General features: G+C 31.8%; 1 protein-coding gene across 3 annotated transcripts; it reads right to left on the reverse strand.

Annotated features, from left to right (window-relative positions):
* Positions 1-485: 485 nt before the first annotated feature.
* LOC11429128 (uncharacterized) lies at positions 486-5343 on the reverse strand. 3 transcript variants are annotated; one of them, XM_003630302.4, is made up of 4 exons: positions 5231-5343; positions 3525-4712; positions 1454-1528; positions 486-1100 (listed from the first exon to the last, which is right to left on the reverse strand). In XM_003630302.4, exons 2-4 carry the CDS (start codon positions 4407-4409, stop codon positions 984-986), a joined length of 1077 nt encoding a protein of 358 aa, XP_003630350.1. In that variant the 5' UTR covers positions 4410-4712; positions 5231-5343; the 3' UTR covers positions 486-983. The 3 variants fall into 3 exon arrangements, with proteins under 3 accessions (XP_003630350.1, XP_024628746.1, XP_039685249.1); XM_024772978.2 differs by having other exon boundaries at positions 5238-5320; XM_039829315.1 differs by lacking the exons at positions 486-1100; positions 1454-1528 and adding an exon at positions 1551-1868 and having other exon boundaries at positions 5238-5320.
* Positions 5344-14913: the final 9570 nt, after the last annotated feature.

Raw genomic sequence — 14913 nt, forward strand, 5'->3', positions numbered from 1 at the left:
AAATGTTAACAGCCTGCACAAAGACTAATATAAATATATGATACAATAAAAAAAAACTTGAAGGATCACCTAAGCAATCTTACCTTTACTCTCCAATCCATATTTCTCATGAATCTTTATTTCAATTTCCTGGTGTCAATTTGTGACTCGAAGAGATTGCTTTCGGATTGTGTTGTGTGTGTCGTGAGAAGGAATAGCACTCGTTGCGGGCAATGCAAGTTATGAACGAAATAATCACTAATCAAAATTCAGAAACTTCTCTCATCTCCTGAAATTATACCTTCTCTGCACAACCTCTGCTTCTTAGAGCTTGCCCTCACTCAAGGAGTGTTTGAATTTATTCTATGTTCATTGTGCATGGTGTATCACACCAATTACCTCAGCATTAGATCAAAGTATATCACTTCCAGTAACTTGGAAGACTATTGATTTCGCACACGCCATAGCATAAGCAAGGGCAAATACTTTTGACATGTGCCTATATATGATGAGAATATTCATGATTTGCACTCATTTTCACCATGTAATTGATATAAATTTTGTACATTCGTATATCAATATTCAAAATAACTCTTATCAAATTACACTTTAGTTTCCTTCCATTGGATATCATATATCATTGAATGCCATCAAATTTATCATTGTAGTTGGTCCGTAACCCACTGACCCCAGCCACAGTATCATGATGGTTGTTCCCTTGGCAAGTGATACATTCTACTCATTTGACCAATGGTTCACAACTAATTCGGGTCTGAAATCTAGCTAAGGAACGCACGCTTGTTATTTTACATCGCACAAATATTATAATCTACCAAATATACTCTTAAGTAGTTTCATAGTGAATGCCTATAATCACAAAATTTAAGATGGCAAGGAAATAAAACAAGAGTTAAAAAAAGATAGGAGGGGCCAGAAGGGCCGAGGGAAGATAGGTAGACAGGACTAAACAGACATGGTAAAGCTTTGTAGTCTGTACCAAGGGATCACGTTGTATGAGCACTGTGCGTCCGTGAAGCCCATATTCCAAAGACAAGAAACCAGAAAACAAATAATATTGCCCAATAACGTGCAGGTCCATACCTGATTCTTGTAAGCACAAACTGCAATAACCAATTACACGGAGAGAAACAATTAGATTTTGATTGGCACCAAAATTGAAAGGAAAAAAATATTGCTAATCAGTTATGTAAATGCCATTAAGATCAAACATTGTATTTGTTTTCCTAGTTCCTGCAGTCATAACTTTGAAAATGATTCATTCAATTATTCAAAGTTCCGTGCTGGTTGAAATTGAACAATGAACCAACACATATAATCATGGTCTTCTTATATTAATTATTTTTATAACCATAGTAAAGTTTAATTTAATCCAGCCAAACGATAACAATCTGAACCAAATTTCTTTCAAAAAATACAACCAGTGGCCCAAAAGGAAGGTACATGAAGTACTTACAAAGCGGAAAAAAATCACCACTGTTAAAGCACAAACACCACCGAGAAGGATATGAAGACCGCTTCCTGCAGTTTTCTAGACAAAAAAATTGTAGGCAGTAGTAGTATTAGGAACATGCTTCTAACCAAAATCTATAGGGAATAAGAAGCAAATACATATAACAAAAATTCTGTAAAACAAACAATACCACTGTATTTTAAGAAAATACCTAAAAAAACAAAAATATACAAGTGTAAGAAATAATAATTATATACAAGTGTAAGAAATAACAAGGAATATGATAAGGATGTGTCGTCACTTTGCAAGTCCAAAATAGCAACTCTCTTGAAGTACTAATGACTCAGTAAGTCGCCAAAGAAGTTCCAGGGCAAGAAGCACTCTTAAACATACAAGCATTATGCTCCAACAACACAAACTGAACGATAGCCAAAAAAGCCACACATAAGATTTTAGCCTTTGAAGTCTTACCAAAACCTTTTTAGTTAATTATAAGTGATAAAATTTATTGTTTTTTTTTAAATTATGACAAACTTCACTGTTAACTACACACACACGTATAAAAAAATATGTATATATAATTGTTCCTGCCTTCTGGGGCTAATGCAACACATTCGCTGCTTCGCAAAGCTTAAAAAAAATCCAAAGGAAAGTAACAAGCTTCCATTGCAGAAACAGAAACCATTCTTTTTCTTAGCTAGATTTGCACATATCATCACACATAAAAAAAACGAGAAGTGATGCTCAAAAAATTGCAACAAGTGCTTTGTATTAATTTTAATAAGAACAATTCTCCAATCTAAAGACTTATCTTTCAGGAAGATTTGGGCTTCAAAATAGGTTTGTCAAGAAGGAAACTTTGAAGACTAGAAGTGTGTATCTCTTGGAATTGGAAAAGTAACTCCGCATAGAAGTCCAAATTCTAACTCTCCTATCATTATTGACAGATAGACATAAATCTAGTAGGAACAGAAAAGTTTGTAGTTCACGAGTTTCCCTGTCATTCAAATATTCTTAGAAAAGCATACCCCTTAATCAGGGCAGAGCCAGGATTTAGCAGTGGCAAGGGCCATTAGCATGGCCACTGGGACTTTAAGGGACTTCATGTGTTCAATTTAAGAGATGGTGGTCGAGACTTATGGACTAAATGATCGGAAGGGATTGGAGGAGCTGTTGAGTTTGTATTTGGAGGTAAATGATAAGAAAAATCATGGATTTAAAGAGTTGGCTTTTGTAGATTTAGTTTAGTGGGTAGCTTCTCATACTTATTATTGTTCCACTACTACTTATATTGATCAGCCATTTCATCTTTCCATTGCACGTGCACATGATTTATAGTGGAGATAAAAAGGTCTTAAAAAAGTCTGGCAGGGGCCCAAGCGCCTAGAAGCCTATACATCTACCCTGAGTAGAACAGAAGCGGGTAAAGGCAAGTTATGCAAAGTAGAGGAATAGGAAAGGCCTGTAAAGAATAAACATTCCCCGCCCAAATGTTCTCCCGAAAAGTAATTCATTATTACCCAATTCAAAAGAAATAAATATTCAAGAATTAGAGTTAGCTAACGATTGTTAAGTTGGCATGACACCGATTTACACTAGCTCATTCTTTCAAGTTACAGAGCAGAAATCAAGACCTGTTTTACTAGATATCATACGGACTGTATGTAAATGAATGGCTTACAGTGGCAAGCATAAAAAGGAACATACTTCATGATATACAACACAACCATAATAGGCAATTTCAATATGGTCAACATTTTCATAGTATACAAAAATGAGATTCTCAGCTAAATCACAAGGTTATGGTTAGAAGGAGGAAAATGTTGAGTTACTGTGACCCTTTGTAAAGAAATTTATTATAACGAGTAGGAAAATGAAGAATTGTCATTTAAAACGTCATGCCTAGCTCAATGTCTTTATCACTATCATAAATAATGTTCTGAAAATTTAAGATGCTAGGGGTCCATGCATGCATATAAGGGCACATTTAGGTAAAGAAAGAACATCTAAGCAAAACCTTCAATATAAACATATTAGCATGTTTTGTCAAATATCTCAATTGATATTCACATACCTTTCCAACACGAGGAGCTATAAGCCATGCAAGGGTGATGGTAAGCAACCCTGTAGCAAGCAAGATCCCTGTACATTCTACAGCCCACTTAGTTCGGGTATTCTGTACGGGTTCAGGTTCTTCGACAATAAAATTCAACGGCTGTTCAGAAACAAGTTGTGAAACTGAGTCCACATTGCTATTGTTGTTAAAGTTATTGCTATTATGAGGACAAAACCATAGTGCAATTTCACTTAACCGTTGCCTTCGGATAGCAGCCACAGCATCAGGATCCACACCAGTATTTGGATGATCTTGTGCGGGACCTAGATCTCCATTGACAGTTCTTTCCCTCAGTGCTTCATATTCTTTTAAGGAACCAATAACCTTGTTGAAGTCAGCTATTCTGATATTATTTGCTATATGTCCACATATTTCACAAATTGTAGATCCATGATTGATAAACCACTTGAGCGCACAAGCATAGTGTACTAAAGCAAGGTCGTTTTTACAACAACAACCAAGTTCAATTAACCTATCTTCATGAGACAAACCAATTTCCAAATCATTCTTACATACAAAAACCTCCCCGTTAGGTCCTACAAATTCCATCATCCCGGGTTTGCATTCAAAGTTTTTTTTAGGTGTAGTGTCTTTTGGAATTTCCTTGCCATCCAACTTTACTTCCCCTTTGCTTTCTATAACTGGGGTGATGCCCAAAAATTCTAGGGCAGCATCTCCTCGTTTATCAGACTCGGCGCATTGGCACACGCGGCAACTCGCCAAGCCCATCTCCCTCTCCAAACTAAGTCGAGATTGAGATTCTAAATCTCTCATCTCAACATTCGAGGAGCCATCATCGCTAACTTCTTCTTTCTTAACAGGTGACTCATTTTCCTTGCCCATCTGATTAGTGTGAATTCAGATTAAAACACAATTTGAGCTTCTACCTTCTTTTTCAATGATATTTATTTAACTCAGCTCACAATGCTATCTTCTGCATCTAAAACTATGAAACCAAAAGCCAGCACGTCTTTCAACCAAAATACAACCGCGCGCATGAAACATGCTTTTGCTTCAAATCTAAAGGGAAGTATAATTCTCTATGAAAAAACAGGCCTAGAAGCAAGTCAAAAAAGTGGATGCATACATTCTCCAACAGAATACTCAGTTTGCAACACTGCAGTGCAGATTTAACTCTTGATAAACCTGAAGCACAATGTTGATTGCACCTTAATGTAATCCTTTATTTAATCACAAAATAAAATAATATAATATAAAATATAGTATCTATTATAGAGAGAGTAGAGACATGGACGATTAGAAATAAATTATTGTATTTTCTTAGAGTAACGTACTATCAAAGTCCAATCGAAAGGCCTAAATTTAGATATTATAAAGTAAAATATTGATGAAATGGATTCAACAAGTTATTATTAGAAATTAAAATGAAATAAATATATAGAAATTGATTAAAAAAATCGTAAAGAGTCAAATGAAATTTGAGAGTAAGTTAAACCCTATGACTATCAGCATATTTGTACACATTGTAGATTCCATAATGGTAAAAAGGAAAAACAGTAGAATTCCTGAAGGATTGAATTGTGAATTTAAGTTGAATAATAAAAAAGAAAGCGTATATTGAATTGATATAAAGAAGCAAAGAAATAATGAGATTGAATTGAAATGATGAAATGAATTAAAAAAGAGTTTGGGTTAGGTCTTACTAGTTACTGTGAAATGGAAGAGATGAGATAACGGAGAAGAAGAATTGAATTCCGTTTTGGTATTACTGTTTACTACGTACGTTTTTTTATTATTTATTTATTTATTGCATATATTTTCTCAATCCAATCGCGTTTTTATATACTCTGTCGGCGTTCGTTACCCCTTAAACGAGGTAACTTATCCGTTTCCTTTTTGTTTTGAGTATTGTGATTTGGTTTACCCGAGAAACGAGTAATTTATCCAAATATTTTTTAGCAATTAATTGTCGAAATTTTAAAGAATCGACTGCAGTTAACTGTCCAGAAAAATTTCGGCAGTTAATTGTTGAGAAATTTTAAACCTGAAATTAAATAAGGAAATACATCTAAATTTTTTCTTTAATTAAATTTAATTATTTACTACATGATCTTTTTTAGAAGGTTGTTGATTTCATTCATATAATTTTGTTGTCATAAATGAAGAAATATGAGATCCTAGAATTACATATTTGATCACGTTTCTTACTAGTAATAGAAAAGATGTTTTATTTCTACAACAAAAAAAAAAGGTTTTATTTATTAATAGAATAATTACAAATATAATTATTTGAAAGAGATATGAATAATATTTAAAATATTATAAAGTAATAATAGGTTAGTCAAACCTATGAATCATGACAGACATCAATGAAATTAATTACAAATATAATTATTCTATCATTTATAATGTTTTTTGTTGTTGCATTTTTTTATTGAATCACCATTTTAGGTCCATTAATTACTGATAGCAAACATTTTTATTTTTTGTTGTTGCGTTTTTCATGTTAATTAAAGTAATAATATCTGAAATATTAGTATAAAGTAATAATAGGTTAGTCAAACCTATGAATAATGACAGACATCAATGAAATTAATTACTAATAATTACAAATATAATTATTCTATCATTTGTAACGTTTTTGTTGTGGCTTTTTTTTTTATTGAATCATCATTTTAGGTCCATTAACTACCGATTGCATATATTATTCTCTCATGTTTCTTCATTTATGGCAACAAAATCATAGAAATGAAATCATAGAAATAATTATGTTTAATTCCTTAAAAAGATTAAAGAATTAAATTTAATTAAGAAAAATATAGGTGTATTTCCTTATTTAATTTCAGGTTTGAAATTCCTCGACAGTTAATTGCAGCCGGTTCTTTAAAATTTCGATAGTTAACTGCCGAGGGGCATTTGAGTAATTTACTCGTGTTTCTCAGTCAAACCAAATGTGTCAACAACAATCTCTCATTTTAGTTTTTAAATTGTTTCAAATAAGTCCTAATGTAGATAACATAGTTGGTAATTGCTTTCTTGAACTCATCTTTGGTACCAAATCTAACTCCTAACACCCACTTAAAATTAGTCATCTTTTTAGGCATGGCATATGGTGGATAATACTCTTTGTTGCTATCATCTGAATCATCATCGTCATCCTCTAAAAGGACCTGTTTGAAACGATTCAAAAACTAAAAGGACTTGTTTGGAACTTTTGAAACTTAAAGAACTTGTTTGGGACTTTTGAAACTTAAAGAATCACTTTGAGAAAAACGAAAAACTTAAAAAATCTTTAGATATATTCAATGTGAATCCTTAACCATTGCCCTTAGGGCTTAGCTAGACCCTACTTTTAATAATAGACCAAAAGAAGCAAACTTGGCTTCGTTACAAAAATGCATTCAATGTGAAATAGTTCAGTATAAAAACTGATTGCAAACTTGGCAACATACAGGGACATAAAAAAAACATTGTAGCAAATAAAAGAAAAACTCAAAGTTAGATAATATATAGGGTTAATAGGCATTTACCCCCTGTAATATAGGTCACTTTTGGTTTTGCCCCCTGTAAAAAAAAAATTGGATTCGGTCCTTGTAAAATATTTTTGTTTTGGAAAACCCCCTAGACCAGCTTACTGTACTTTTTTGCTGATGTGGCATGCTGCGTCACCTTTTTTGGATGATGTGGCGCGCTGACTGTATAATTTTTTTTTATGGGGTACACGTGGCATTAATGATTTTTTCTTTAAAAATTGTTAAAAAATAGTATATAAAAATGAAATAAGAATAAAAATATTCTAACAATAAAAATATTCTTAAAAACGAAGAAATTTTAGAAAAATATTAATTAAAATGATTAAAAAAACGAAAATAATTATGGAAAAATTAATAAATATCTGGTAAATGAAAAATAATGAAATAATCTAGAAAATTTAGTAAAAAAAATTCTGGAATAATTTAAAAAATCTGGTAAAATGAAAAAAATATAGAAAATTTAATAAAATAAAATCTGGAAAAATTAATATATTTCAAAAAATTCATATTTCCATAATATTTTCAATAGAGGAAAAATTTAAAAATTCTGAAAAAAAAAAAAAAAAAAATCATTTTTTTTTTTTGAAATTAAGAAGTTTTATTTTATAAAAAATAAAAAATTCAGCAACTTACAATATTTCAAAATTTATGAATCTAATAAGAATAGAATTAAAAATGAAAGTTCAGATTTTTCTTTCGAAATTAAAAAGTTTGTTTTTTTATTTTTTATATAGAAAATCAAAATATTGGAAAGTATATTCATAATTAAAAAAAACATAACATTAGATCATGAATAATAGAATTTCAAAAAAAAATTATAATTTTAATTTAATTTAGACTTTTTTTAATAATTTTTTTGAAAATTTTGATATATATTAATTTTTTTATTAAATTTTCTAGATTTTACTAGAATTTTTAAATTTTTCCAGATTTTTTTTCAGTTATATTTATTTTTCCATAATTATTTTCGTTTTTTTATTCATTTTTATTAATATTTTTATTTTTCCAGAATTTATTTTATTTTTTAAAATATTTTTCGTTTTTTTATTTTTTTTTAAAAATCATAAATGCCACGTGTACCCCATAAAAAAAATTATACAGTCAGCGCGCCACGTCATCTGAAAAAGATGACGCAGCATGCCACATCAGCAAAAATGCACAGTCAGCTGGTCTAGGAGGGTTTTCCAAAACAAAAAAAAAATATTTACAAGGACCGAATCCAAAAAAAAAATTTACAGGGGGTCAAACCAAAAGTGACCTATATTACAGGGAGTAAAGGCCTATTAACCCTAATATATATAATAGGCTTAATGCATGTTTTGGTCCCTTAACTTATTTTTGGTTTTCATTTTGATCCCCTGACTATAAAGTGTCTCAATTTGGTCTCATAACTCTTTTGCCATTTACCTTTTTGGTCATTTCCGTCTATTTTTAACACTAAATGTCTAAGGTGGACCAACATTATAGGTGGTCCATCATAGACCTTACTAAGTTTTATAATTTTAACCATTTGATATTTTAGTTAAAAAGAGGATCGTTGGATTGTGCATGTCTATTATTATAGTGTACCATTTATTAACTAATTTTTCCTCCACTCTTCATCCTCCTCCTAATCATCTTCAACATAACTTTTCCTCCATTTTTCATACCAACCCATAATTTTTTTTTGGCTTAATTGCACTTTTGGACCCCTATCTTTCCAAAAGTTGCGGTTATGGACCCCTAACTAATTTAAATACAAAACAGCTCCATATGTTTTGATTCTTTGGCAGTTTTGGCCCCCCAAGGCAAAATATAAAAAAATGACACGTGGCACCTCACTTAGGGTGCCACATCAGCGTTGACCGAATCAACACTGGACTGGGGGTTCAAAACTGCCAAAGAATCAAAACATAGGGGGCTGTTTTGTATTTAAATTAGTTAGGGGTCCATAACCGCAACTTTTGGAAAGATAGGAGTCCAAAAGTACAATTAAGCCTTTTTTCTTCTTTCTCCTCATTTCTTCCTTTTCTTTTTCTTTCTTTTTTTCCTCTTCCCCCATTTTTATTCTTCTTTCCTTTTCTTCTTCTTTCCTTCTCCTTTTCCTTAATTTTCTTCATTAACATAACATTTTCCTTTCTTTTTCTTTCCTTTTTTTTCTTCTTTTCTGGGTTTTGAATTCATTTAATTAATTTTTGTTTTTGAATCATTGAATTTATGGGTTTTGAATCAAATTCGTTAGAAGAAGAAATGATTATTGCTTGATTGATTCAGAACCAAAAATGGGGGGTTTAAAGGGATTAAAGAGATTAGGATGAATTCTTCTTTCTTCTTTGTTGTGGTGACTGTTGATGGAACTCAGATTTCATTTTTGAGTTATTTTAATTACTGATTTTTTGTGATGTTGTAAATCTGAGGTTGTAATTTTTTATGAATTTAAATTTCAATTACAGATAATGGATTTAGGTTTTTGAAAAGAAAAAAAATATGGAAAAAGTTAATGAAGACATGAGGAAGAAGATGATGAAAAATGAAAAAAGATTAGATGCTGACGGTTCACTATTAGATACAATGGACATGCAATCAAATGGTTAAAATCACATGAAAAAATTTAGACATTAAAAAACTAACGGAGAGGATCACATTAGTAAACGGAGGAAAACTTATGGGACTAAATTAAAACGCTTTATTGTTAGGGGATTAAAATGAAAACTAAAAATAATTTAAGGGACTAAAACATGTATGCAGTAGATAAAAGGAAAAAAAAAAAAAAAAAAAAACTCTAACTCAATACATGAGTTTGCAGCAACAAACTAAAATCAGAATGAAATTATAATCCAACTATAAATCTAAAGTATCGTGTCTTAGCCTTCTCTAGTTAAAAGAATAACTATGGCTTCGTGATAAGCGGGTGAAGTTGATGGCTGTGAGATTAGGGAATCTTTGGAAGAGGCGAGGAAGAAATGGGATGGTACGGTTGGTGACTGTGACGGAGAATCTGAGACGGTTGGTGATGGCGAGAAATTGTCTGGAGACGATGGAGAGAGACTTGAAAGTGTGGTTGTCACCGTCGAGGAATTTGAAGATAGACTCCCATATATCCTCCGGTAAATATGAACATGCTGCCGCCGCCATTTATTTTTGTTCCTTTTCTTGGATTTTCCTTTTCTGCTGCCGCCGTCGTTGTTTTTTGGAACTTTGGATTTGGCTGCTGCTGGTGAAGTCATTGTAGTAAACAATTCCCCCAATTTATATCGTATCCCTGCCATACAAGAACATTCTACCCGTTCCTCAAAAAAATAAAAAAGAACTTTCTCCCCTAATTTAAAACAAATTTTTTCTCTGTACATAATAAAACCAAATCTATTACTATCGGGTTATCTTGGATTAATTATTCAATTAATCAATTATGGATCGACAATAATCGATTATTATAAGTTAACGTTATAATTATGATATATTGTGTTAAGCACTAATTAGTCGATGAATATGTGTGATTGAACTATTGTTATTAAATGGACTGTAATGGGTTTGACAATTTAGCTGAGTTCAATGAGAGGTCTCTGCTTTCAGTCGTTTAGCTATTTAAACATCATTCCCATCAGACGGTTAAGCATTCTGAACAACATTGTGAAAACCTAAAACTAGATGGAACGAGGATAGTTATCTCTCTCATAGTTGTCAGCTTTGTTGGCGGTTATCCTTTATCAACCTAATTTAAAGGTACACAATTTCTTCATTCATTCTTTGTTATTGATGATATGCTATAACTTGTATCTAGTGATACATGGCTAAATTCTAAATCTTTTATCAGGTTAAACATGTTTTGTTTTGGTTCTATAAATATTCCAACCTAAAACAAATAAAAAAGAACTTTCTACCCTTATTTAAAATAAATCTTTTTTTGTTGCATAATAAAACAAAGGGTTAATAGTGCTTTACACCCCTATTATATAGGTCATTTTCGGGTTTGACCCCTGTAAAAATTTTGTTTTGGTTTTTGTCCTTGTAAAATTATTTTTTTTCCAGAATACCCCCCTAATAGGCCATTCAAAAACCAAAATTTCTGAGAAAAAAAAAAAATCTGAAATGGCCTATATTTACAAGGACGTAAACCAAAACAAAAATTTTAAAGGGGCCAAACCCAAAAATGACATATATTAGAGAGAGTTAAAACCCTATTAACCCTAAAACAAATCTATTACTATCGGGTTAAACTTGTTTTGGTCCCTATAAATATTTCAACTTTTTATTTTAAATATGTTTTTTGCCAGATAAAATGAAAAAATATTTAATAGAAACACGTAATGTATTTTTTAAGGAAATACGGTAATATTAATATTTTGAAGATAGTCATAAGTTTTTAAAATTTTATCATATTAAATTTCTTATATCGATACATAAAAAAAAATCTTCAGCAGATATAGCACATAAAATTTGTGACGGATACATGCAAATATTTAACAGTGTTTTACATATAATTAAAAAAATTATTCAACAGGTCCCCGTGAGCATAGCTCAGTTGGTGGGAGGGACATTCATTGTTATATGCAAAGGCAGGGGCTCGAATCCCGGAGACCCCACTTATTCACTTCAAAATTTTATCATATTAACCTTCTAATATCGATACATTGAGATTTGATTGTGCATATATAAGCACGTAATTTAGTAGTATGTATGTTGATAAAAAAAAAAGCTTATTATATGTGTGTTTAGTATCAAACCATTATTTTATTTTTTAAAGAATATCAACCATTATTTTAATTTCTTGATTATAAAAATGATACTCTGTGCAAGAGGCTTGTGGCCAACTAATTTGCATTACGTCTTTAAAGAAAAAAACTAATTTGCATTACTTCTGCTAATCTCAAACTTATTTATATTAGTGACGATTTTATAGACTTGTTGAATATTTTTACTTGAAGAAACCGTTTATATGCTATCAATACATGAATGCTATAGTTTATATTTCTTTATTTAAGTCGGTCATTTATACAATTTAAAAGATAAGTTTTTTAAACTTTTGTTAGATATGAAATTGACTTGAGAGAACCTGTATTGGTGCATTTGACTTGAGAGAACCTCTACTGTGTATGGCACAGTAGTAGAGCCTGGAGATAGCAATTTAACAAAGATTTTGAATGAAGTTTTATTTGCTGAAATTATAAAACGAGTGACTAGCAAAGTGAACCGAGACTAGTAGCTTTATTTACATCGAATGTGTCACGTGTTTAACTTGGAGCATAAGTATTCTTTTTCATTAGAGGATATTAATTGCTGATGTGGTTGGTGTATTGCATAATATCATTGGATGGCTGGATACAGGACGTATGATAGCATGATTAATTGAGGTTGGCATGATGGCTAGTATTAGTAGAAATGGCACGGTGTATGTTAATTTGCATGATGATTCATGATTGTAGTTAGGTTTGACACAAGTTAGGGCTTGTATCCTTTCCCTTGAAACCTTGTGAGGTTAATTCAGCGAATTCTCTTTCACTAAAAAATAGTTTTGTACAACCCTTTGAAAGCTCTCATTGCTGCAACAATCTTGTCCCTGTTCCCAAAATATGTATCTATAGAATAATCACTATTAATAGATATAAAATAATCCAAAACAGCTTTTGCATTGCCATGCGTACTTCAGAATTCTTCTTCGTTGAGAAGGCTAGAATTGGTGAATATGTTGGTGTAAATATTTGTTAACCCTTCAATTTCCATCAGACCGTCCCCAGCCGTGAGGTATATTTCATGTTTGGCAGAATAGAAAGAGATTGAAGTATTAAATAAAGCTCTTATTAGGTGTGGGGGAACCCTTCCCGTGTTCTCTCACTCCAAATGCGGGCTAACTATCAAGCCCCAGGTTTTTTTTTCCAGTGGTATGCGCTACATTCCAAGGTGATGTCTATAGAGGAAGTGGAGGGGTGGGCAAAAAGCGCTTGAACGTGAGTGTCTCCGCATAAGCCAGTAACATGGAGGGAAGTGAGGTTAGGAAATCTTTGGAAGAAGCGAGGAAGAATAGTTCGATTGGTGACTGTGGCGGAGTTCTCATGTGGCTCAGAATTATTAATACGCATGATGGTTCTTAAATGGGAATTTCATCCTTGCCCCAGAAGGAACAGTCCAGTAGTTTAGGTTGGGATGATGCAAGAGTTATATGCAGCAGTAGCTACTAACAGTTTCCCTTAGCAAACTAATTACTACTAACATTTATCTATAAAAAGAAAGAAGGGAATTTCGTCCTCAACAAATATGAATGACATGTTTTTTACCTTGATTGACACCCACAAAAGCTGCTAACTGAACTAAGGAAAGCATTTTAGCATAAAACAATGAGAAGAATGATTGTTGTATATGATATTCACCACCAGACAAACCAAGTATAGAGAACTAGCACAACAAAAATAAACTGACATTCCTTTGTCTTGCATTTCTAAATTTGCAAATATGACAATAATAAATTTATATTTAGGCGACTTGAAGATCATATAAAGGCACTGGTCCCTGACTCTCCCATGTTTAAAATCAACGAAGACAGATGGAACTAGAGATTGTAATTACATAACCAATCGTAATAATTACCATCTTCCAAGCAAAGTCATTAACCATGACAATATAGCTCTGATTAAATGAAGAATAAAAAAATAACATATGTTTATAGCAAACTAGTATTTAACAAATTTATGAAACCCATAACTACAAGGTTGGCAAAAGTAGTGGCAATGGTGGCAGGGAACATAAGAAGTAATGTTGCAGAGCAGGGCAAAAATTTACATGGTAATATAATCTGCACTTTGAAACAGCAACGGAATGTATACCAATCTATACCAAACAATCTTCATTTCATTCAAATACCAATTGACACTAATTTTGTTCAGCTGCAGAGCAACGGAATGTATACCGATCTATACCAAACAATCTTCATTTCATTCAAATACCAATTGACACTAATTTTGTTCAGCTGCAATGAACTGTCGCAGTTAAGTGTTACCATAATAAGATATTGTTCTCATGTGAATCTCAGTGTTGGCAAATAGGTACTCTTACAAAAGTTAATAAGCAATAGTTTGACATAAGCATCAATTTTCAAAATTAAAATGAAACAATATACTTGAGCAGTACTAGATCAGGTTCACATACCATTCCCCAACAGGCAACAACTACCCCCATAATAATCAAACAGTATATCTAATTTCATGACAAGAAAAAGACAAGACTGCAACACATTGCACAACATGCATTTTGAATGCTTAGGCCTAATTTAGATTACGGCAATATAAAATCAGCTCTAATATATATGCTATTGTGATTTGAAGAAAAACAAACATGACAATGAGTATTTTAGTTATATTGCTATTTATTCAATAAATCTTTGGTTTCTCAAATAGGCGGCCTTTAAGATTTTTGGAGTTAGAAATGACGCCAATGCTAATGATATAGGCCCCAGACATGTGTAGAAGTCCATGCAATCCTTACACTCACAAAGGATTCGGTAAAAATCAAATCAACTTATAAGAACTTCTAGGAAAATGTTGAAATCAGAATGAAGGTTGATTTGTGATAGAATGACAAGCAAAAACATGCCTCCAATTTGATGTTATAAAATCCAAGCTTCAAGTAAAATGAGTTACAATAATACTAGTTAAGTAGAAGAAACAAAATCATTAGATATGTTCCACCCCACATATTTTCCAAAGTTAATAGAAATAGTAAGCCTACGGTTAGATTTGTGGCGTTGCACCACAACAAAAACTTTGAGGCTCTATTCATCGCTTGCATACATATTATCAAACCTATTACCCCAAATCAGTGTATTAAGTGTATCATAGTTTGAAAGAAATGACATCTAAAACAGCATATGTTTATAATCAAGT

This window comes from Medicago truncatula, chromosome 8 (genome assembly GCF_003473485.1).
Source record: "Medicago truncatula cultivar Jemalong A17 chromosome 8, MtrunA17r5.0-ANR, whole genome shotgun sequence".
Lineage (NCBI taxonomy): Eukaryota > Viridiplantae > Streptophyta > Magnoliopsida > Fabales > Fabaceae > Medicago > Medicago truncatula.